Raw genomic sequence first — 23519 nt, forward strand, 5'->3', positions numbered from 1 at the left:
CTGCACTCCCCCAACCTGACCCTCAGCTTGGGTCCATTACTCCGTCTGTCCAGCGCCTTGGGACGTCCTCCAGATGTGAAAGTTGCTATACAAATGTAATTTTTTTGTCGTTGTTGCACTGCTGTATCATTTAATTAATTAAAAGGAAATTGAATTAGTCAGTGGAAATACTCAAATCACACTGAATCTTATAAGAAGTTTGGAAAGTAAAATACAGTATATTAATTGTGTTCCCTCCCCCTTTACTTAACCCAGGAATGTTGAAGGTAACTGCAATGTCCATCATCACCCAGGCTGAGATCAGCTAATTCATCACAGCCCAGCGATCAAACTTCAGAACTTTCTGGCCTGACTAATGAATTGTAGATACTGTGCAATCTGAGAACAACGGAAAATGCAGATTTGAGTCTAGCGACACAGGGAAGATAAGAGGTTAGTGAAGGGCTAGAATTTAAAGGCCTTAATCTGAACAGAAAAAGTGTAATGGGAACACCAATGGAACTGGACAAAGAAATCTCCAGCACAGCTAGTTTCTACCACAGTAGAAGTGTAGAAATTCAAGATTATAATAAATTGTATTTGTTATCTTCCAAATCTTGCTGGATTTGGAAATTATAGCAGAAGATCAGAAGAAGGTGAAATACTGTAATCCAATTTTGAAAAATAGAGGCTATTTACTATAAATTACTATAAATCTCAGAGCTTTAACAAAAAATGCCAAAATCTTAATCCAATGTCAAGAATCCAGTGTACAATTATTAATATAAATCAAATGGAAAAATCCTATTTCGACGTTTGGGTTACAAAACTGCACTTTTTGTTACAACACTTTACATTGAATCGTTGAGACGTCCTCCCAGCAAGAAAGTCACTACATTTTTCCCCCAAAATGTACAGTCAACTCATTTTACAGTATATTCTGTGAAGCGCTTTCAGATGTTAAGTACAATAGGAAAAGCAATACTAAAAAGAAAGCTTTTCAGCGTTCCTATTGCAAGCAGTGGGCAGAAATCAGAGATGCTTCAAGTCCGAGCAGAAGGGGTTAACCTGCTGCACCGGATACGTTGAAAACCTGATGACGTTCAACTCCTTTTATGGATAACATTTAAATCAGTCGACCACTTTGGATTTCTTTTTCATTGCGGAATTGCGCTAATTGTGTGAAATCAGCTGATCAGACAGTTGTGCTTAAGGTGTTTGTAGCGAACTTAACAAATGGGAGGGGGTGTGGGAAGGAGGATAACAACACCGACAGCTTACATTTATACCGCAGCCTTCACAAGGGGAGCAACCCAGAGGATAGCGGAGAAGGAGGCAGTGTAGACGTGAGGGGTGGAGCGGGGAGTGAGCCGGCGTGGATGAGCCCCAGTTAAGCATACTTACCTGGCAGGGGAGACACCATGATCATGAAGGTGGTTCTCCCAGGACGAGGCTAACCCATTGCACTTCGGGTGTGCTGACGCCTGCGATGTCCCCAAATGCGGGATACTCGACTGCAAAATTTGTGGTAGTGGGGGACTGCGTTCGCGCTCTCCCCTGGAGTACAAACTAAAGACAGAACCATCGCCATTGTTTTACATACAGTCCAGTGTTCTCCAGCGACTTTTATTTATCTTAAACTGCTGGACACGGTGGGCACATGCCCTGGGGTGGGCTCTTCTGGAAGCTTTTATGAGCCGCTGATCGGTAGCATTTTCTTTTGAAGGTTTGAAAACAGCACTGTGTGTGCGTGGAGACGAGCGACTGATGGGGAGTTTTTTGGCCCAGAAAAGGAAATCACACTGTCAAGGCATCTCAACGCACTTCAGAGGACTTTACTGTGAAGTGTAGCGTCTTCGTGTTTTATGGGCGAATGCAGCAGCCAATTTGCTCAAAGAAACATTCCCACAAACAGCCATACAGTGACCAATTGGTTTATCTGGAGGATTGTCAGCCAGGACCGGGAGAAATTCTATTCGCTTTTCCAGCAGCACTGTGGGATCTTTAGTGTCCACCTGAACAGTTACAGGCGGGGAGCTTGGATTAACATCTCATCCGAAGAACGGAGTCTCTACGATAATGAAACCCACGCCCCAGCACTGTGTCATTTAATTAGTTAAAAGGAAATTGAATTAGTCAGCGGAAATATTCAAGTCACACTGAATCGTCTAAGAAGTTTGAAAAGTAAAATCCAGACAGAGAAAACATCCCTTTCAACAATGTAATAATCTTTTTATTGAAAATCTAAGGGCGAAAGCCCATAGTGCAGGACAGCTCGAAGTGTGAAAAATCAGTGAAATCAAATAGTGGTTAAGTGACACCAAGCATCAGTTTTAATAGCCCCCAACAAAAAGGGACAACAGAATAATGAGGAGTTCCACAATAATAAGAACCAAAAGAATGAGTTGTAGGAGACAGTGCATGGAGTCACGCTTGCAGTACCATCAGAATTTAGGGAGGAGCATGTGAATAGCTGGTTTGGAACTTGTCGTAATGAGAGGAAAATTCAGAGCAGCACATAGCACAGTGGTATTGATAAAAATCATAGAGGCAAAGAGCCACACCCTGCGTTTTACTTTCAGGTAAGTAATCACTTCAATAGATATACTGGACAGAGTCCAGTATATATCGGAGACTCTTTCATGTCGGCCACAGTGTGCCATTTAAATGAAATTTTTCTTTTCCTCCAAATTCTTTCGAAAATTGGGAGTTATTGCAGACTCCTGTGTGAAAAACGGAATAGCCCCAAGCTGCAACACTTCTTTGCCCCCGCCCTCCCCTCAGTGGTCAGCTTGGCAGCAGATTGCATTGGTTTCTGGCAATGGGGAGAGAAACTGAAGGAATTGGATACCGTCAGAAAAAGATGCACAAACGAATTCTTAAAAAAAAAGGTTGGAAGCCAGTCAAGTTTTGTTAAACCACACAACACTTAAGAAGATCTGGGATTTATTGCAGTCTGTTGACTTTGGTTGTGCACGATGAGTTGCTGCTTTGGGTGACTTAATTGGAATGGGCCTGTTTTTCAGATTAGCCCCCGCCAAAGGCACGTATCCTGTCAAAGATAAGAATCTCCACCTTACTGATTTCTACCCTCAGTGGATTCTCACAGTTAAACTGACTCCAACATCAGCAAGCAACAACAAAGCCCGTTTGGTTTTGGCACCCGGCCTACTCTAATAGCAGGAGGTGCTCGCATTCTTCCCAGAACAAATCTTTAACAGTTCAAACAGTGTCGTCAAAGGCGCTATACAAATGCAATTCGTTGTTGTTGAAAGCCAATAGTCTTGGCACCCGCCAAGCAATAAAATGCATTGTAGGTAAAAACACCACAACAACGGGGGAAAAAATTCAGTCAGATCCCCTCTCCCCCACCCTTATATTTTATAAATGTTATTTTTTAAAAAATAAAACAAATCCCCTTTCATTTCTATGAGAGAATCCTTTAACTTTGAGTACAACAATTTGTAGCTCATGTCCCAACTACTACTGTTGTGTCAATCTCTTTACCATTAGCATCGAGCTAATAGCAACATATTAAGCCATTCTATTATTGCAAGTATAGAACACAAACTCATTGCTAAATAAATTACTCTTTGTAATGAGCGTACGTATATATTCGATCAAATTGTACAGGAACGGTTACACACAACAGGAGTGTAACAATTTCAAAAACTTAGTAACTGCATCTACTTAACAACAAATGGGTCAACATAAATTTTATAGGTATATATATATCGGACACACTGATTACATTTATACCAGCGCTGTTCCCTTGCTATCAAGGCACTGGTGGACTGCACGGGAAGAATTGTTCTAATTGATTTGAATAAAAAGTCACCACTGCTGCAAGGCAGAAGGCAGTGTTTGGCTCAACCCAAGATCACCCTCTGTTGGTACAAAGAGAAACTTTTTAAGAGTTTTCTTTTGCTGTTTTCTGCAATGAAGTATTCGTCTGACTGCTTTGACGTTCCTGCCCTCTGAGACTCAAGCTTCTGATCAATTGTGAACGACACAAGAATTGGCCAGAGGTACAATCTGGGGGTACACGTTCTTGCTGATTTTGGAGGGGTTGCAAAGAAATGCTTCCTCTTCTTGTATCTCCTCCTTTCTCCCCGTGTAGTCTTTCTTCACTCTATCTTGTACCATTGACTGCGAACTTGAAAGCTTCTGACGGTAGCATGTTCATAATGCCACAGTACAGAACCAGACCATGAGATGAGCACACTCTGAACATACCAAGCTGGTAACATATGCTACCACTCTACAATTCACTACATAATAAAATTCTCTCTTTGCAAGTGCCAGTCACAAGTCCTTGTCTGTGTACAGAACGATTCCAGTGGATTCTTCACTTAGTTTCCCCTCCATCCAACAGCTTTGTGTTTCAAATGGTCACGTAAGGTCCTTGCCTTGTGGATATGTGCTTTATCAGGGCACTTCAGTTTTAATCACCATGCCATCGAGGGCTTCGTTCCTCAGATCCACTGCTGACCCATTTCTCCAGGACTGTTCTGCAGCAGCGGCAACCTGAATGGTCCACAAAAAACTTTCTTTTGTAATAAAAGGGTGTTCCTTCCCTGAGGGAGAATGATCAGACAAATAAGAGCATTTCGTGCAGGGACTAATTGTCTTATTTGTATCTCTCTACCCCACCACCCCCACTCTCTCCCAGGAGGAACAGTGAGCACTCTAGTACCTTATCTCAAGTGGCTGTGTTTAAGGTGCAAGCCTCAACAACAATTGTCAACAAGGTCTATTTGACAGAGAAGTTTAATTACGGCTCATCTTCATCCTGTCCTTTTCCAACAGTTTACTGGAGATTTGAGTCCAAGATCCCTGACTAACGTGAGGCCTGAGGAGTCACTGAGTCACACTGTGCAAGGGACCAGACTTAGCATCAGCAAATTGGTAGCTTTCAAGGTCAGGGATGAACTTCTCCGCCAGGAAGAGAGCATATCGACTCCCCCAACAGTTTAGTGAGTTTATTCATTCAGTGAAACGTACACCAGTAAAACGATAAAGGAGTCAAAACACATTCAAGACGGGAAAGAATTTGTGGAGGGTGGGGGGCTGAAATGATGCAGTACAACCTTTCAATCCCATTGCTAACCTTTCAGAGTCTTGAGGAAGTGCCTCAACAGCTCTCTGTAGGCATCTGTGTATCGATCGTAATGCAAGTGGGAACACAAAGCCCTGGATGTGCCTTGCTCTGATATCCCCAGGACATTTTGATTGTCTATTTTCAGAGTCCCTTCCGAGCCATGAACCTTGAATGATTTGAAATAAAAATGCACATTAATTAATTAAAATTAATTGGGTGTTGAGTTACAGATCAGCCATGATCTAATAGAATAGTGGAACAGGCTAGAGGGGCTGAATGGTCTACTCGTGTTCCTATGTTTCTACATCACTTAAAATATAATCCAACACATCTGCAATAAGGATTTTTTCTTATCCCTCTCAACTCCCTGTACCCCCTTCAAAACAAGTAACATACATTTATAATATGATAAATGCAGATCTGAAATTTCCCTTGGAAACAAATGAATGCAAGAGAAAACCTGGAAGGCATTCGAAACTCACATTAAAACATTATTAGCCACCCTGGCATTCTCCTGTCACTTACCTCCAATCTCTGATCGCAGCTTCTTGTGCAATGCTGACTGACATCGAGTGTGACGATAGCACCACTGGCAAATTTCATACTGACAGTAATTGTGTCAGCGTCCTTGAGGGCTGCAATTTCTACAGGAGCAGAGAACAGTTAGGAGGAATCCTTCAGATAGCAGATCAATCCCTCTTTTCACTTAGGTTTCCTCTCTCCCCCTCAGCCTTATATGATTGCATTCTCTATTAATTAATATAATAATGACAATCCTTGCATTTGATGTAGCACATTCCACGTCTTCTAGACGTCTCAAAGCGCTCCAAAAAGAATATGCTGTAAAGTGAATTGACTATATTTGTGGGCGAACGCGGCAGCCAATTGCGCACAGGAGTGTCCCACAAACAGTCGTGGATTGAAAATGACCAATTTATTATTCTTTTGTTTTGGAGGGATTATTATTAGGCTCTGTGTGGAGTAAGGAAACTTGCCCAGGGTTGCGCCCTGGATTATTGCCAGGCAACTGTTTTCATGTCTCCCGATTATTTCAGTCAGTAGTTACGTTTGTGTTATTTTCTTAGATGGAGCAGGTCCCTTGGATTGATAAGCAGGACCCTCCATACAACACATTTACCCCTGATGACTTTCAGACGCATTGATAATTACTATACTCTTCTACAATTTAATCCCCACAGCGCACACAAAAAGATATGAAAAGTACAAGTGTACGTAAACCAAATTCAGTTTGTACCTTGACAGAAGGCGTGACCTAATGAAAATATTGTGTCCGGAGTATTTTCTCCTAGGAGCCAGCAGGCAGTATCGAGATCGTGTATGACACCATCATAGAATATCCCACCTGTTTTAACAAAAAACAAAAGATAAGGTCAGGCTGACACTACTGTGAATGCACAGAACCACAAGAGACACTGAAGTGACAGTTTATTGTAGTTTCAAAAAGGTTTACAATTGTGTGGGTGAATCCAGCGCTTTCAGACAATGATTCTAAACCCCAAAAAACAATTTTTTACCAAATTAACCATCTAACATAAGTGGACCCAGGTGTGTCTCAATGCATTTTGCACTCTCAAACACAAACTTTCTCTGTTCTGGGACTTTACCTGTCTTTTTAATGAAGCTAAGAGATGGAGGTGGGTAACTGCGGCTGACTGTGGCGATTCGGTGAATTCTCCCTAGAGCCTTACCGCGGAGCTTCTTGTAGAGGAATTGCACAGCTGGATCAAACCTCCTGCTCGAGACACGAACGTCAGCATATCAGTAAGAGACATTTTATTAACCACAACAAACATATTTTTTAAAAAAGGTTTATTCTGAGAATGTGGTTAGCACTAGCTTTCTGAAACCGGGGAGCCAAGAAGTGGTTTTCAGGAGCTCAAAAGGAGGAAGTCTAGCTCAGTAATTATATTGCGGCCTTTAATAAATAATAATCCCTGCATTTAGGAGTATCACCTATAAATTCATTCACTCCACTTTACAATATATTCTGTGAAGCGCTTTGAGACGTATCAACAATAAGGCACTATATTAACAGAGAAAGTATTACTATTATCGCAAAACACTTTATAATAATTATTGTTAAATGTAGTGTAGCAATTTTGTATGTGTAAGCTAACCATCTAACTCTTCCAATTTGAAAAACTTCACATGGGATTGGAGTGATTTCTCAGCTCGGAGATTTTACTCACTTGTACAATCCACAGACCAGAGGTTTCCCACATCTTGTAGCTTCATCAAAGCACGACTCAGCTATTTGTTTATCTAAACTCAGTAGCTTTTCACAAAATACCCCTTTACCTGAAATACAAAGAAAACATTGTTCACCTTAGAGAACCAGTAGAACCGGCGACGTACATTGAGGTTGAGCTGCAAGGAAAGACTAGCTTAATCTTAGTTTAGAGAAAAGAGGGTTTGAGGAGGAACTTGTATAACTATCAAGTTCCAATAGATAAGGTAAGACTGGAATATTCTTTCATGCCTGTTTATCCATCCAAAACACATGCTGTACCTGCTCGTAAAGCATCGAGTACTAATTCAGAACTTTCCTCTGGTGGACAGCAGATAATAATTCCTGAAACCCTGCAAAAACACAGAGGGTGAGTGAGGAGAGAAACATCAGATACTTAGAGATTATAAACACCTAGGAACGAACCCCCAAAAATGTCCCAAACAACCAGAAGCCAGAAACTGACTACGTTCAAGTTTAAAAGTCATTATGATAAAAAAAACTTTCGGAAAGAAATTCAACTGCCAAAAAAAGGAAATTATCAACAAAACACTGACCGCAATAAAGAGTGAAGATACAGGACAGCAAATTAAATTTGTATCCTGCCTTTTCATGTACCAAAGCGCTGATAAATGCAGGAACGGAAAGATAAGTTGTATGCACCAGAGTTGAAGGAACTGTAGGTGCTACTAATGTCGATAAGGGAGCAAAAAGATGGGGAATCACAGATACCACACACCCATACCATGCTGGCAACACACACACTCCAGGCTCATGTGAAGAATGACAACTTAGGGCCCCACTTTCAGAAGAGATTGTGTAAAGGGATCAAATCCTACAGTGGCCAACCATGAAAGCAATCACGGCAGTTCTGCAGTTAACAACATTACATTGTGTATCGCCTTTCACGTCAGGACATCCCAGGGCGCTGGACAGTCAGAGATCGCACCCGAGCTGGTGGTTGAGATCAGGAGGGCGGGGAGGGTAGGGATAGGAGGGTGACCGAAGGCAAGGTCGAAGTGGAGGGTCTTAAAGAAGGCAAGGGAGGGGTCAACGCGGAGGGACTGGGGGATGAAGTTCATCGATCACGACTGTACCATTGATCGTTGAGCACAATGTCAGTGTCCTGCCCTCGCACCACTCTGGTGTTGGCAAGAACGTCCGCGCTGAAGGCACGTTCCAAATCCTGGACGCAGTCTTCTATGATGTACAGCAGTTGGCAGCCACTCTCCTCCTCGATGCTCTTAAACAAAGCTCTGTTGTCAGTGTTGGCCCTGAACACTGCGAGTCCGATAACACCCCGCGGTAAACTACTATTGGCACATCGTCCCACTACTGCGTTGGAAACGTTATTGGACAGTTCTGGAATGATGTGTCTCTGGCCACTGGGTCTTGTAGAGTTGGAGTGTCCTAGAACTTGAAGACCATTGAACAGGGGAGATGAACCTGAGGGTGAGTTTGAGGTAGTTGGGTCATGCCGGACTGTCACTGTATTTGTACTGGAGTTGACTCCACTGGGTCTGAAAGACACCATACTCCGATGGTGGTTCAGTGCAGAAGGAATGTTGTTGCTGCCACTGTTACTTGTGGGACATGGACTGGATTGGAATATAAAGGACGATGACTGCGGCAGAACGGACGGATCGAGCCCTGAAATGCCGGAACTGAAATCCACAGGCGGAGGAGACCTAGGGGGGAAGAGAACAATACAACATGAGGTAACTGCCCAAAAATACAGTATCAGCTGGTAAACCCCATAGCTCACTTGGTCATTGAATCCCTTGGGCCGAATAAAATCATTTGGCATTAAAAGCATTCTTTCAGGACATAAGAGCTAATATTTACGTGAAGTCACAAAGTTAATAGTCATTTCAGGGAACGTTCTGTGTTTCAATTTTGACGTGAACAAGAATGGTACGTTTACAGTTTATAAAAGCATGCGGATTACAGAGCTCATAAAGTTAGACGCTAAGAAAGCTGTGCGGTGCGTTCAGGAACCACAATTCCTTGGCCTAATTTCAAGCAGGAAGTTACAATCCTGCAATCAAGTCAGAGGGAGAAACAATTTGGGAGCCAGGATTCGCCAGTAGCAATCCCAAATAATTCAATTTTACTGAGAGCAGGGAATTGGATCTATCACCCTTCAGCCCCAATTGAGACAAACTCATAATGTGCAAACCCAAACTCCGAAGAACTTAGGTGAACAGGGTTCGAGTTTAATTATGTTATCCATAAAGCAATGAATATGTGGAACAACTATTCAAGAAAGCAATGGAGGAAGATTTATGTCAACAAGGTTAAGAGGGAAATAAATATCTATTACACGGACAAATTGATTGAGTTGCATAAGAAATAAAGTAGTGCTGATCCTATTTACCAAAGCAGTAAATATTTCCCAGGTAAACCAACTACCAATCCATGTGTCCCCCAACCCCACCAAACTAGGCATAAAGTAAGAAAGGGGGTTGGTTGTACCTTCATTCAAAATTAAATAAAAAGTAGAATATGTCTTTGTTCTTTCAGAAAGCAAGATGTCCGAGCCCTTCCTGAATGATGCCTGAACCACCAAAGACAACTCCCGAAACAACAACGTGGTTTCCTCTCCAGCAAAGCAGAAACAGAACTACTTTCACAGCAGGTACTTATACATACCCACTGCTGTTTTCGGAGGTCCCATCTCTCTTAAGATTACACCAGTTGAGTGCTCCGAAGGTTCACACATCTAACAGCTCGCAGCATTCCCTCACTCAGAGCAATCCCGCTCCCTCTGCTAACCTGCCCATTGATTTGAAAACCAAACAATTTTTTCAAAAGCCACAAATATTCACACTGAACAGGTTCCATGTGCTCAACCAATACATCGAACTTTAAAGCAAGTTCCTGCCGTGTGGAACAGTGCATGTGGTTAGAGCACTCGCCCCGCAAACGAGAGACCTGGGCTCGACTATCAGCAGGGCAAGTTTGCTTGCTCCACACACCTCTGTTTACCTAGCAGTAAGTAGCCTCTGTTTACTAAGCAGTCGATTGGCGTATCGCTTTTCTGGGGGTAATAATTCCTTCAAAAAAATAATAATTTGGTCTATCAAACGCAGTTGGCTGCCGCCTTTCGCCCACAAAATATTCTGTGAAGCGCTTTGAGACATCTCAAAGATGTGATAAGACACTATGCCAAATCCAAGTATTATTATTATTACTTACATCAGCAGTGAGGTTGCGTGAAGTCTGGCTGAGGTGTGTTTCTCCAAGCGCTTGTTCCTATAGTGCCGAGCCGATGCCAGGTGCTCCAAAATGCGGTCCCTCCGAGCACTCATTGGGATTTCACATGATTTACAGTAAAGAATCTCCACTAAATCTCTCTCGCCTCCTTCTTTCTGCTCCACAATGTGTCTCTTCACAGACAAGTCACAGAATTCAGCTGCATAATCGTGCAATGATTTCTTCTTCCTCCCCATGGTTGAAATGTCTTTAGTCTTTATTGTCTTTAGCAAATATTTTCAATTAAAATGTTTTCTTTTTTCTGTTTTACTTTCCCTGACTATTAATTTTCTACTGAGTTGTAGCAGTTTCTCTCCGGCGCTCAATAACTATCTTCTCTGTCCTGAAGTCTATGTGTCCCAGCTTTATTTCAGGCTTTTTTCCTTTTAGTACTGTATCTCTCTTCTCTTTTTGTTTTATCTGTGCAATATTACAACCACTCTCTTCCTCTATTTTGTTGATTTCATCTTTCACTCCCGACACATTTCTGTGGCGGTCTCTGTATTAACTGATTACTTTATTCCTTCGAGTTAAACTTCTTTTTCCCGTTTGATTTTCAACTCTTTTTGCCTCACTTTCTTTCCTGTAGACTCAGTCTCGGCTCCTCCACAATTTCCGAATTACCGTCTGTAAATCTGATAATATCTTCTACCTCCGGATTGTTGTTCAATTCTGTCTCTGGACGTTTCCCCCACTGGCCTGCAGCGGCTACAGGACTTTTACTTCTCTATTTGCAACCGTTATATTTCTCTCTCTCGTTGCTTTCAGCTGCGTAGTTTCAGAAAGTTGCTGTGATAATTCCTTCTTCGTATTTCTCTCTAGTTTCTATACTCTCACCCCTCCGTAACATTGACTCAGTCGAGTTCACTCTCTTCCAGATTAAGTGCTGTTTACTTCCTCTCTGCCGGCGCTCTCTTCTCTCCACATGATGTGCTGTTTAAAAAAAAAATCAATAATGATAATATTAATTCGGTCACTCGAACCAGGATCGTTCGTAGGTGCGCGATGATGGGCTGTGCCCACAGTCACTCCACTCTACAGTATATTCTGTGAAGCGCTTTGAGACGTCTCGGATATGTGATACGGCGCTATAACAAACGCAAGGATTATTATTATAATATCCTCTCTCTCTCTGCAGACAGGGAACTGGATCCTCTCTCTCCCTTTTTATCTCTCTCTCTCTGTTTCTCTCTCTCTCTATCTGTGTCTCTCTCTATCTCTCTCTCTGTCTGTTTGTCTTTCTCTCCCTCTGTCTCTCTCTCTCTATCTGTCTATCCTGGGGCTGATGCTGTCCAGCTGCAGCCTGAGCCCCTGTGCCTGCTCCCCCACACACTCTCTCTCTCCCTCCTCCTGCCTCTGACACACTCACTCACTCCCTCTCTCCCTCCTCCTGCCTCTGACACACTCACTCACTCCCTCCTCCTGCCTCTGACACATTCACTCACTCCCTCTCTCCCTCCTCCTGCCTCTGACACACTCACTCACTCCCTCTCCTCCTGCCTCTGACACACTCACTCTCTCTCTCTCCTCCTGCCTCTGACACACTCACTCACTCCCTCTCTCCCTCCTCCTGCCTCTGACACACTCACTCACTCCCTCTCTCCCTCCTCCTGCCTCTGACACACTCACTCACTCCCTCTCTCTCTCCTCCTGCCTCTGACACACTCCCTCCCGCTCTCCCTCCTCCTGCCTCTGACACACTCTCTCTCTCCTCCTGCCTCTGACACACTCCCTCCTCTCTCCCTCCTCCTGCCTCTGACACACTCCCTCTCTTCCTCCTCTGTCACACTCACTTTCTCTCTCTCTCTCTCTCCCCCTCACCCACTCCCCGCGCTCCGGCCCCGCGGATACGGAAAGAGTCTCCACCTCTCGCAGAACCACAACCGTTTCCAGCGGCGGCCGCTGTGGCGCCCCCTCGCGGCCCGGAGGCCCCTCTCACTGCACCTCTCCACCTTTCGGGTCCCGAACAGTTTTAAAAAAATGTAATTCGATCATTATACTATAATAATAATAATAATAATAATGATAATAATAATAATCTTTGCATTTGATATAGCGCTTTTCACGTCAGGAGGACGTCCCAAAGCGCTTCACAGAACACACTGTAAAGTGAACTGACTGTATATTTGTGGGCGAACGCGGCAGCCAATTGCGCGCAGCAATGTCCCACAAACAGTCGTAGATTGAAAATGACCAATTTATTATTGTGTTTGGTTTTGGAGGATTATTATTAGGCTCTGTGTGGAGTAAGGAAACTTGCCCGAGGTTCGGCCCTGACCTGTCAGGGATTGAACTCAGGTCTCTCGATTGCAAAGCGAGTGCTCTAACCACTGAGCTACAGGTTAATCATATTGTTTTGAATGGAATAGCGGCTGATCGCATCGTCTGAGATGTCAGGCGCTGCGGGGCACTGCCCTGCGTGCGGGGAGCGCTCTCTAAAGGCAAGTTATTATAATAATAACAATATCAATAAGCCTCGCATTTGATACAGCGCCTGATCACGTCTTCGAGACGTCTCAAAGCGCTTCACAGAATATGCTGTAAAGTGAATTGACCGTATATATGTGGGCGAAACTTCTTGTTGTTATTGTTGTTGTTGTTGTTGTCTCACTCTACCTCGACTGAGCCAGGTCCGAAACTCCGATCCCATCAACCAAGTGGAGTGTGCAGAGGCAGTTACCCCCTCCCATCCTCCACTACCCCCCACCTCCCCACCTTACCCCCCCCCCACCCCACCCCAGCACAAAGGTCTGGGTCTGTTGCGTAATGTAATAGGATGTTATGTGGAACGTTTCTCTTTTCTGTCCTGGGAAATTTTCAACACAAGGGTAAATGTACACATTGTTTATCAACAGCAATATCAATAAATAACAATATTTTCAACAAAATGTATCCACAAAATACACATTCACTTTACAGTGTACCCCATGAAGCGCTTTGAGACGTCTCAACGACACGATGAAGTGCTATATCAAATGCAACGATTATTATTATTATTGTTATTATTATTATTATACCGGTAGTAGCATTAGGATTACAGTTAGTCGGCAATTCCGGACTCTATCTTTCCATTAGTCCAGGCCAGCTGGGGTTTCAGTGTACAGGTATATGTTTTGGGATTTCAGTGTACAAGTATATGTTTCGGGGTTTCGGTGTACAGGTGTATGTTGGGGGTTTCGGTGTACAGGTGTATGTTTGGGGGTTTCGGTGTACAGGTGTATAGTTTGGGGGGTTCCGGTGTACAGGTGTATAGTTTGGGGAGTTCCGGTGTACAGGTGTATGTTGGGGTGTTTCGGTGTACAGGTGTATGTTGGGGGGTTCCGGTGTACAGGTGTATAGTTTGTGGGGTTCCGGTGTACAGGTGTATGTTGGGGGGTTCCGGTGTACAGGTGTATAGTTTGGGGTTCCGGTGTACAGGTGTATGTTGGGGGGTTCCGGTGTACAGGTGTATAGTTTGGGGGGTTCCGGTGTACAGGTGTATAGTTTGTGGGGTTCCGGTGTACAGGTGTATAGTTTGGGGGGTTCCGGTGTACAGGTGTATAGTTTGGGGGTTCCGGTGTACAGGTGTATAGTTTGTGGGGTTCCGGTGTACAGGTGTATAGTTTGGGGGTTCCGGTGTACAGGTGTATATTGGGGGGTTCCGGTGTACAGGTGTATATTGGGGGGTTCCGGTGTACAGGTGTATGTTGGGGGGTTCCGGTGTACAGGTGTATATTGGGGGGTTCCGGTGTACAGGTGTACAGTTTGGCTTCTAAAAAAATAACTGTCCATCCTGATTGGTTGATGATGAGCGACAGGTGTACCTCTCACGCCCTGTGATTGGCTCGCCTTTGCTGTCAGTCCCGCCCCTTTCACGCCCCGCCCTCCTCCTGGCTCTGTCCCTCTCTCTCTCTCTCTCACACCATTGGCTGGAACCCGGAGACAGGTGGGCGGGTTCTCGGCCCGTAATTGGCTGAATCTGTGTGCGTGCGCGCGCGCGCGGAGGGGGCGTCGCCATTTGGTCGGGTGGCCCCTCCCCCCCCCAGCACCACCACCCCGAGCCCAATGCGAGCATCAGCTTAGGGGGGCGGTTTCACGCCCCAATTGGGCGGGTTTTTTTTTTTTTGCATTTAAATCGGGCCCGTGAGGCCGAAGGGTGAGTGAGTGGAGGGGGGAGGACGCGTCATATTGGGCTAGTTTTGGGGCGGGCGGGCGGGCTGCAAGCAGGGCCACGCCCCCTTCGCGCTCGAGGCGTCGCCACTGACTCCCTGGCACCAACGGTCGCCCGCGCGCCTCTCCTCAGGACACCCACACACACACACACACCCACGGAGGGAGGACAGTGACTCGGTCTTCCTTCCCTCCTCCTCCTCCTTCCCAACGCCAAGAAACTCTGAGAGCGCTGTTTCGTTTTTTTTTTATTTTGTTGTTGTGTGGGGGTGGGGTGGGGGGGGAGTTTAATGTCTTTCCGAGAGAGAAAGAGAGAGAGAGAAAGAGAGAGAGAGAGAGAAAGAAGGTGAAACTCGCCCGGGGAGGAGGAGAAGCCAACTTTCCTGGAAGTAGTCGAGGATTTTCTTGTCAGAAAAGAAAAGAAAAGAGAAGAAGCTCGTGAGAGGGGAAGATCCTGTGATTGTTTCCCCCATTTTTCTCACTCTCTTATCTCTCTCTCACTCTCTCTCTCTCTCTCTCTATATATATATATCTATATCTTATCTATTGATATAATATATATATATACGTACACATATATATATATATCATGTATGTATTATAACTATCTCGAAACGGATTTAAAGTGTTAATTGATTGGAAAATTGGGGGAAGACATTCATTCCGAACGTCAAGAGCGAGTGAGAGAGGTTGGGAATTAACCCCAGTCTCTCTCTCTCTCTCTATCTATCTCTCTCTCTCTACACACATATATATATATTTATTATTATTATTATATATATATATATATATAAAGTTTCTTTGTAGAGTTTTTTTTTTTTGGTGGTGGTGGTGGGGGGGTTTGAACCTGTGGCAGGTGTGTTGTGTGTCATGCCTACGAGACTGGAGGAAGCCATGGAGTGTGGAGCAGGTGACCACGTCAAAGTGAAGACTCACTACGACGGGTGAGTTGCTCGGATTAACCCGGTTACCTAACCGTCGCTGTGGTTTGCAGTCGCCGTTCTCCCTCAGCCTTTTTGGTACCAATCGCTCATTTGTTTGTTTTTATATATATTATATATATATGTGTGCGCGTGTGTGTGTGTGTATTAAAAAAAAAGACACCCGACTTGGACTTTTCATCTCTCCCGTGAGTCCTGTGGGTGAAAAGTTGGGAGCTCTGGGCTTGGAGGTAGAGAGAGAGAGTGAGGAGGGAGGGAGGGAGAGAGAGAGAGAGAGAGTGAGGAGGGAGGGAGGGAGAGAGAGAGAGAGAGTGAGGAGGGAGGGGAGAGAGAGAGAGAGAGAGTGAGGAGGGAGGGAGTGAGGGAGAGAGAGAGAGAGTGAGGAGGGAGGGAGGGAGAGAGAGAGAGAGTGAGGAGGGAGGGAGGGAGAGAGAGAGAGAGAGTGAGGAGGGAGGGAGGGGGAGAGAGAGAGTGAGGAGGGAGGGAGTGGGGAGAGAGAGAGAGAGAGTTTGCTGACTTTTTTTTTAAGCTGACACTTCGATATCCTGCCTCAGCTTTCCCCAGGAATTTACAGGCGTGTTACTGAGGCGCTTATCCTGATGCCCGGGGTGTGCTGTGGGTGTGCTGAGACATGGAAGCTGCAGTCGTATAAATATTTCCAGGCAACCGTGTCCATTTTACACCGCGCTCTGTCTGGGTGACATCGGTTTGCTTTGCCATAAGGGAAAGACGTTGTTGTTGTTGTAACTGCTAACGCGGTCCTCATCGAAGTAATCGTTTGCCAAACACACACCTTCAAAGTCGGACCTGGGTTACTCTCTGCGATGTGAGACTGGCGGTCTTATTTGCCAACAATAGACCACTATTAATTAATTAGCACTCGTTGCAACCTGAGAGTGATTACATTACAGTTGTCAGTCCTTTGGCACGGATGTTGTTGTACGTTAACCAGTGTTCACAAAAAAAAACATCTGCCTTTATTTAAGAGCACAGCAAAGGGGCCAAAGCTACCCGTTTTTTATTGGATACGTGGGATTGATTTTTTTTAGGCCAGTAATCACATCTCTTCGGTTCAGATGTGGTTGGTTTTGTGGGTTAATGAATTGATGTGGAACACATAATGAGATTGTTAGCTTCGTTGGATCTTTGGAATCTTTGTGTGTGATCTATTGTAACTTGTTTTGTAACCGTCTGTCTTTAGTTGTGATGCCATGAAGTTTTTCTCAACTCTCAAATGGACTTACATTTGTGCAGACAGTGTGGCTATGAGTTGCAGGCCATTTGATGTCACCTTTCCAGTATGATTTTTCTGTTTCACAATATATGTCTGATGTTTTTTATTTATGTGTAATATTACAATAATAGTGCTAGTCCTGATGTTCAGCACCTTTATCATTGTGACAGTGATTGCAAAGTTAGGTGTGAAGTAAAGAACTGTTTGGCCCAGAGGTGCAGGTGTTTCCCAACAGCATTTTTATGATAACTAGAAAAACATGTTCTATGGAATGTCAAACATCGTCATGTGTTTCACGTTCTCCTACTTCAAGAAATCATCAAAAACAATTTGTTTTAATTAGTAAAATGTTACATTGTACAGGAAGACATTTAAATTACAATTTGTATATTAGGTAGAAATAGAAGAAAATGACAAGTAAGCATTTAACTTTAAATGTACAGTAGCATTCTCCCAACTGAACAATTAAAGAGAGTCAACAATTTTGTCAGCAGGGAGAAACTAGAAGTACTGCATTACCTGCTATCATCTTATATATGAACCTTGCCCTCTGGGCATAAATACACAATTGTGCACTGCGATGTGTAGAGAGCAGAGATTTATATGTAAGATGATATGGCACATAACCTTTCATATCAAAGATATTAGTCATGGACATGTGGTGTCATAAACTGTTGTGTTACCTGCACAGTTGCATTTACTCACTACTTTTAAAAATATAAAATAAAATAGAGGAACTTATTGGCTGCCACTCCTGCTGCCCAGCTCCAAAAACTGGTGATTCATGTTTATAGATCAGCCAGGTGTCTGACACATGTGGAAAATCATCACCGTGTTTAGTCATATTCAAATCTGAGTTCTATATATGTACATAGACATTTCCTTGTGTCTGGAATGGAATGCGCATTCTTTCAGGAGGAATGTACCCTGTTTACCTAATTCTGGAGAGTGTTAGGTGTAGGTTGATGAGAGCCAAGGCTTGGGGATCCCAGAGTGTGCCCATTGGGGTATCCTTGCCGTTTACCCAGCTAAAACCACAGAGCCTGACATAATAATTCCTTCAAAAGAGAATTGGTCACTCAATCCATGACTGTTTGTGGGACAAAGCTTGGCTATCAATGATGGGAAGGGAGATGAGGAACCAGCAGTGTTGCACATACATTTTGGATTAACAATCCCTTCTGGATTTGACAGTCATTCCACATAAATTCAGAATTTAATATAGTACTAGTTAATTGGAAAGCCAATGCTAGGTGCTATTATGGATATTACAGTGTTTGCAGTACTTAACTTTTCTTTCTCAAGAATGAAACAAATGATCATGAATTTGATCAAACTATTCAGTTGATAGATCCATGATGCTGTGTTACTGGTATAATGTCTGGTTATTCTGTGCCCATTGCTCAGAGTGAGTTGAAATAATTCTCCAACTTGGTAAGGATACTTGAGTGATAATTCATGCGTGCATATTCCCTCATTGGAAACAGTGAAAACGTCAATCATTTTGTGTAAAAAAAATATGTTTAGCTGAGCAAAAGGTATTTTGAAAGCGAAAAGGGGTGAAAATACCATGGTAGCAATATTGTTCCCTTCAGGAGAACAAATTTCTGTATTAAAAATGTTTCATATCAAATGCAAAGATTATTATTTTTATTTTATCCCTTGTTGGTTTTGGTTTAATTCAAACTAAAACTAGAGTTGTATCACCACTCTATTTTATATTTAGCCAGTCTAGTTAATATGCTGTATCAATATGATCATTGACTGTGATATATACAGGATAACAACTTGCATTTATATAGTGCCATTCACGTGGGGTAGGGGTGCAGAACACTTATAAATATTACTCGATTATAAAAAATTATTGGATAAAAGCTGCAGAGTCTATTTAGACCTGAACAAAAAAAAGATAAAATGTGTGCTGAAACAATAAAATTATATTTATTTGGTTACAAGCTTTAGATTTGCAAAAAATCTCAACAGGAGTATAAAAATATGCATTCCACTTGTATGTTAATGGGTCTCTCTTGTGTTCGTCTGCCAACACTTAGCTCCGTTTTGTATTAATTTATGCCAATGTTTTACCTATACTTTAAACACATGTTGATGTTTTAATATAATTGATCTATTCTTCCAGTGTTGCTGGATGTGGAGGAAAGTATCAATGCCAGCCATAACTAGTCAGCAGTTACATAGGAATGTGCTGACAAAGACCATTGTGGTCGGTCTGGCTATTATTTCTTCCCACTACTTACATTTAACTTGCTTTTCCATCTAAGGTTCACCTGCTGCTCCTAGTTAATCTCATTGCTCCATTAAAATCAAATGTGTTTGTCAGTTTGGCAGAAAAATATGTTTGACCTGAAAGGGTTAATTTAATGATTCACTGTACCAACAGTTTAATTTAGCTAAAGGAACTAAACCGTACTCTGCTGACATTTTTGAAAGTTTAAAATGTCTCGATACTGTTCCACCCAGATTTAAGGTTGTTGCGTAATTTGGGATTGTAATCTAGACTTGCTTCTTGTTGTTATTACGGTAACTTGAAATCCAAGTGATTTTCTTTAGGTGGGTGCTATTCAGCTTTGTGAATCATTAGTGTGTACCTTAATCAGTGATAATATAATATTTCCCGCTGTCCTAATGCATTGCTGGTTTAGAATTTGCGTTTGATTCATTGGTTTATTTAGTTACAATTTCAGAGTTAAATTCAGATCTGAAGCCATAAAACTTGATTTGTAAGGGGAAAAGGTCCAATGTTCACTTACCTAAGGTAGTTAAATAACTTTTGCGTTATACAGACTTATTGTTTTATGCTTATTCTGAACAGGTCAAGGTTGATGTCTGAGAATAGAGCGTGATTCATGGGTATTTAAAAACCTATGATGGACTTTCTACGCGCTATTAATTGAATTATTATTAAAAGTTGTCTTTCCAATTTAGCTGAAACTTGCTTTTCGATGGGCTGCAATCAGCAGTTCTGGGCAACAATCTTTCAAATTAATTAGATATCCCCCATCGCTGTTTGTAGGAATTGTAGGTGCAAATGGTTGCCCACAAAAAAGCAGTTACTACACTTGATAACAATTACATATCATTAGTTTTGAGATACTTCAACATGATAAGGCTCCATAAAAATACAGGTTCTTTGCCTATGTCTTGCTCAGCAGATAAGTGGAGATGTGTGTATATATGCCCCGTTTGAATCAACAGTATCTATTTCTCTTTGTTTTCTTATCCCCTCTCAATGTACCATCTCCTGTTCCCAAACTGTGCTTAATAATGTTGCTCAGTAACTGACTGACCACTTGGAAGTACAGGATTGACTTAAATTATTTGCCTCATCAGGAATTTCTTCTATCTCCATGTTATGCCATTTCATTAGTGGCAAAGCCGAGGTTGGGAAGTTTATCAGGGCAATTGTGGATATGAACCTCACCCCCTGCAATTCTGACTCTACACCAACATGCTTCATTGGCCTGAAGGTTGTAGTTTAAAGTTGAACTTATTTATTGTATTGCAACTGGATATGTAACTTTGTTTCATTAACCACTGAGTCAGTAATATCCTATCAGCTGACTCCTGATATTTGAGGCAAACAAGGTTTCAATATTTTTTTAAAAAAGAAACTAATCTGTATTAAATAACAAACAAGAAGTGAAAGAACAAAAAGTCAAAGTAATGGACGGGTGGTAATTAATGATAAGTGATAGGATGGGGTCAGTATTAGAATTTCAAGGTGCTTTCGTATCGCTATCTTAATAAATCTATAATCCTTATCGCATCATTGAGGCACCTATCACCTTCACAAGGGCATACTATATAAAGTGGTTCGACTGTGTATTTTGTTGGAGAAACGCGGCAGTCAGTTGCACACAGCAGTAACGATAATGTGTCCGCAAACAACCATTGTGTGGTTCTGTATTTGCTCATCATTTTGGTAACATTTTAATGCAGGAGGAGTATTTTCTTGTTTGGCATGTATTCAAATATTATGTTTTATCATTAACTTTTTTGAATAAATGTTTTGTCATGTACATGCAGCAGCCCTTCATTTCTACGTGATGTTTCCTGTCAATGGGTTGAGAAAGTACATAGCGTCAGTAGTGATAACATGTTAAGCTGATGCTGTTCAGCATTCTTTACAAGGAAAGAAAAAATATTTGGTCGGCACTGACAAATGACTTGCTCCACAAATGAAAATCAACTGCTAAACTGATACTGAACATTTGTGTTGTTTGCTTTACAGTAGTTTCAGCAGTTCAGTATAGCATTTCACTTGTGCCTCACTGAATACACTTTAATGCTCCAATAAACTTCCATTCTACTCTTGACCTACTTAGGCTGAGCTTTGATGTGAGCTTTATAATGGAGGAGGATATAAAAGATTGATGGAAATAACTGTTTATAACCTATTGAAGAGTACAATAGATTTCTTAATAAAGGGACCAGAAATGTTTGTTTAGCGAATTCGGTGAATTTAATATGGAACATTACATCTGTGATGCTGTTTTACTATTCAAGGCTACAGTTATGATAAATCTTGTAGTTTATTGAACACCGTAATTGTACAACCATTAACATCCAATAAGTGGCAAATTGACTGACTTAAAAAAATAAAAAAATGTCCTTATTCTAACTTGTGAAGAGGATTTTTAAACTATGCATGTCACTTTCAATGTTAATGTAGGTTTATTTTTCAACTAGTGTTTTCAGTTTATGGAGGAGTTGTACAATTTAATAAGATTGAATGTAATCTGTTCTTTTTCCTTGCAATTAGACATTCTAGTGAAATCTTTCCAATTCTGTGTAATGGCTGATACTTTCATGTAAAATGCCAAATGTTGATAATCATAGCACAAGTTGAGAGATTTTGTGAGTATAGTTATTTTTGACTAAACAGAAGAAAAGACCCACTGCAGACTATGTAAAGCCCAGGTTGTTCAGGTTGAAGCTTGCTGGGTCACTGAAAAACTAAAGAATTTGTTTCTGATGGAATTGGAATCTTAAAGAAATGGGGAATAAAATAATAACCTTCAAATAGAGTAAATTCTTCCCTCCCTCCAAAAAAAAATAGTTTAACGATATGGTGAGGTTGTTACTCTGACCTAGAATTCCAATTGTTTTTATTATTGTTTTTATCTTGTAACAGAACAAGGTTGCATGTTCAAACATAGGTTTGATTGAACATAACGATTGAAGATAGGAACTTGAAAAGAAAAAAGCTTAGTACAAAATAGGAATTTGTATTTGTATGAAATTGCTCTAGCTATCTCTTTCTTTGAGATAGTTTACTCAGCAAAGATCAGAAATCAAACTTTCAAGGCTGGAGAATTCCTTGTATTTTTTAACCTGTTCTCCAGTCTTCCATTACGTCTGAATTATTCAGCTATAAGCAGATGATCTTTGGTCTTACATTTCTCCAATCTTTACCTGAATGTTTTAATGCAAAAATGTGCTGTGCGTACTGTAAAATGCAACCGGCACGTGTTGTATACATTAGCTAAAAGTGAGAGTAAAAGGTAAAAATGGCTAGCTGTCCTAAGAGGTGCAGTAACTACTCCGTAAACGAAGAACCTGACAGTTTCTGTAGATGTTCGGTAGTGGAAAGTAATGTTGCTTTATAGTTGCTAAGCAATAGTTTCATTACTAAGTAACTTGGAATGTTCTCAGGATTGGCATTATCACCCACAGTCCTCTGCCTGCAGTTGAAAGAGTAAAGTGAAACTGGGCCGATGTGCTCAGAATATTAAAATCCACATTCCATGCTGCCAAGAAGTCATTTGGGCATTAATACGTGGAGCAATGATGAGGATATTATTTAATGCATGATTGGCAATTTTTAATTGAAGACTGAGGCCTTCAGATATTAAGTGTTTCACGGTTTATATGTTGTAGGCTGTGACATTTTCTGAGACTGTCAGAGCAAGGAATAATACTAATTGTTGCCAAGTTTTATCAATTCTAGTAGGGGCATGTAATGAGTACTAAAATGTAGTAATTTAACCGGTTGGAATGTTGGAGTATTGTCAGGCAGAGAGAGTGACTGTAATTGATGGCATGCGGGAAGTATCTATTGAAGGAAAATTTACTGGTAAAGCTATATTGTGCTCTCTGGTCTGAAGATATATATATATAGATTAGAAACATGTAGATTTATATTTTAAAAAAGCACTTAATTTATTCTCATTTGAAATCTGGTAAAGTCATAGAAAATATTGAAATTAACATTGTCATTTCTATAAGTGTATGTAGTATACATTAGTGTCCTCTGGTAAATTAATAATCCTTGCATTGCATATTGCTTGGTTGCTTATTGAGAATCCGAGGCACATGGTAATTCTGGTGATGTTGTTACATTAATACACTGATATCCCTGCAGAAAAGAGTGCATGCTTTCTGATTTTCCAGTGGTAAATTGCTAATTTCTGCTGGGCTCATATCAAAGAAGCTGTTAAATGTGGTGCCTCTGAAGAAGAGGAAGTTAATTTGACTTGGACCTTAGCATCTATTCGTGCTTTGAACAGACTGGTTGCCATTTTCCTTGATTAGGGAATGATGCGCAATTATATGGCGTTGTATCATTTGCGGAATGAGAAAATCAAAGAGTGA

At 41.8% G+C, this 23519-nt stretch overlaps 2 protein-coding genes and 1 non-coding gene across 13 annotated transcripts in view; 2 read left to right on the forward strand and 1 right to left on the reverse strand.

The window, feature by feature from the left end:
* The first annotated feature begins 1375 nt into the window (after positions 1-1375).
* LOC121850729 lies at positions 1376-1539 on the forward strand. Its single transcript, XR_006085731.1, has one exon. It is a non-coding gene; the product is annotated as a U1 spliceosomal RNA (small nuclear RNA).
* Positions 1540-2190: 651 nt separating this feature from the next.
* On the reverse strand, positions 2191-15253 carry LOC103184210 (myo-inositol 2-dehydrogenase-like). Of its 11 annotated transcripts, none has more exons than XM_007902100.2 (10): positions 15234-15253; positions 10527-11516; positions 8426-9016; positions 7611-7681; positions 7291-7399; positions 6706-6833; positions 6336-6443; positions 5606-5724; positions 5090-5246; positions 2191-4556 (listed from the first exon to the last, which is right to left on the reverse strand). In XM_007902100.2, the coding sequence occupies exons 2-10, from the start codon at positions 10778-10780 to the stop codon at positions 4408-4410; spliced, it is 1686 nt and encodes a 561-aa protein (XP_007900291.2). In that variant the 5' UTR covers positions 10781-11516; positions 15234-15253; the 3' UTR covers positions 2191-4407. The 11 variants fall into 11 exon arrangements, with proteins under 11 accessions (XP_007900291.2, XP_007900288.2, XP_007900286.2 ...); XM_007902097.2 differs by lacking the exon at positions 15234-15253 and adding an exon at positions 12450-12468; XM_007902095.2 differs by lacking the exon at positions 15234-15253 and adding an exon at positions 12405-12458.
* A 305-nt stretch (positions 15254-15558) lies between these two features.
* The window catches only part of prkcz (protein kinase C, zeta), a 126194-nt gene continuing 118233 nt past the window's right edge, over positions 15559-23519 (forward strand). Inside the window, exon 1 of the mRNA XM_042343535.1 lies at positions 15559-15676. Coding sequence (XP_042199469.1) covers positions 15603-15676 — 74 coding nt within the window. The 5' untranslated portion in view covers positions 15559-15602. The remainder of the gene's footprint in view (positions 15677-23519) is intronic.

This window comes from Callorhinchus milii, unplaced genomic scaffold (genome assembly GCF_018977255.1).
Source record: "Callorhinchus milii isolate IMCB2004 unplaced genomic scaffold, IMCB_Cmil_1.0 Scaffold24, whole genome shotgun sequence".
In the NCBI taxonomy this organism is placed as follows: Eukaryota; Metazoa; Chordata; class Chondrichthyes; order Chimaeriformes; family Callorhinchidae; genus Callorhinchus; species Callorhinchus milii.

Coding starts and splice junctions, on each gene's coding strand:
- LOC103184210 (XM_007902100.2), bottom strand. CDS start 10,780: ATGGGGAGGAAGAAGAAATCATTGCACGATTATGCAGCTGAATTCTGT. Junction 6,444..6,705: donor TAGCTTCATTAAAAAGACAG/GTAAAGTCCCAG, acceptor TTGTTAAAACAG/GTGGGATATTCTATGATGGT. Junction 5,247..5,605: donor GCTGCGATCAGAGATTGGAG/GTAAGTGACAGG, acceptor AAATCATTCAAG/GTTCATGGCTCGGAAGGGAC.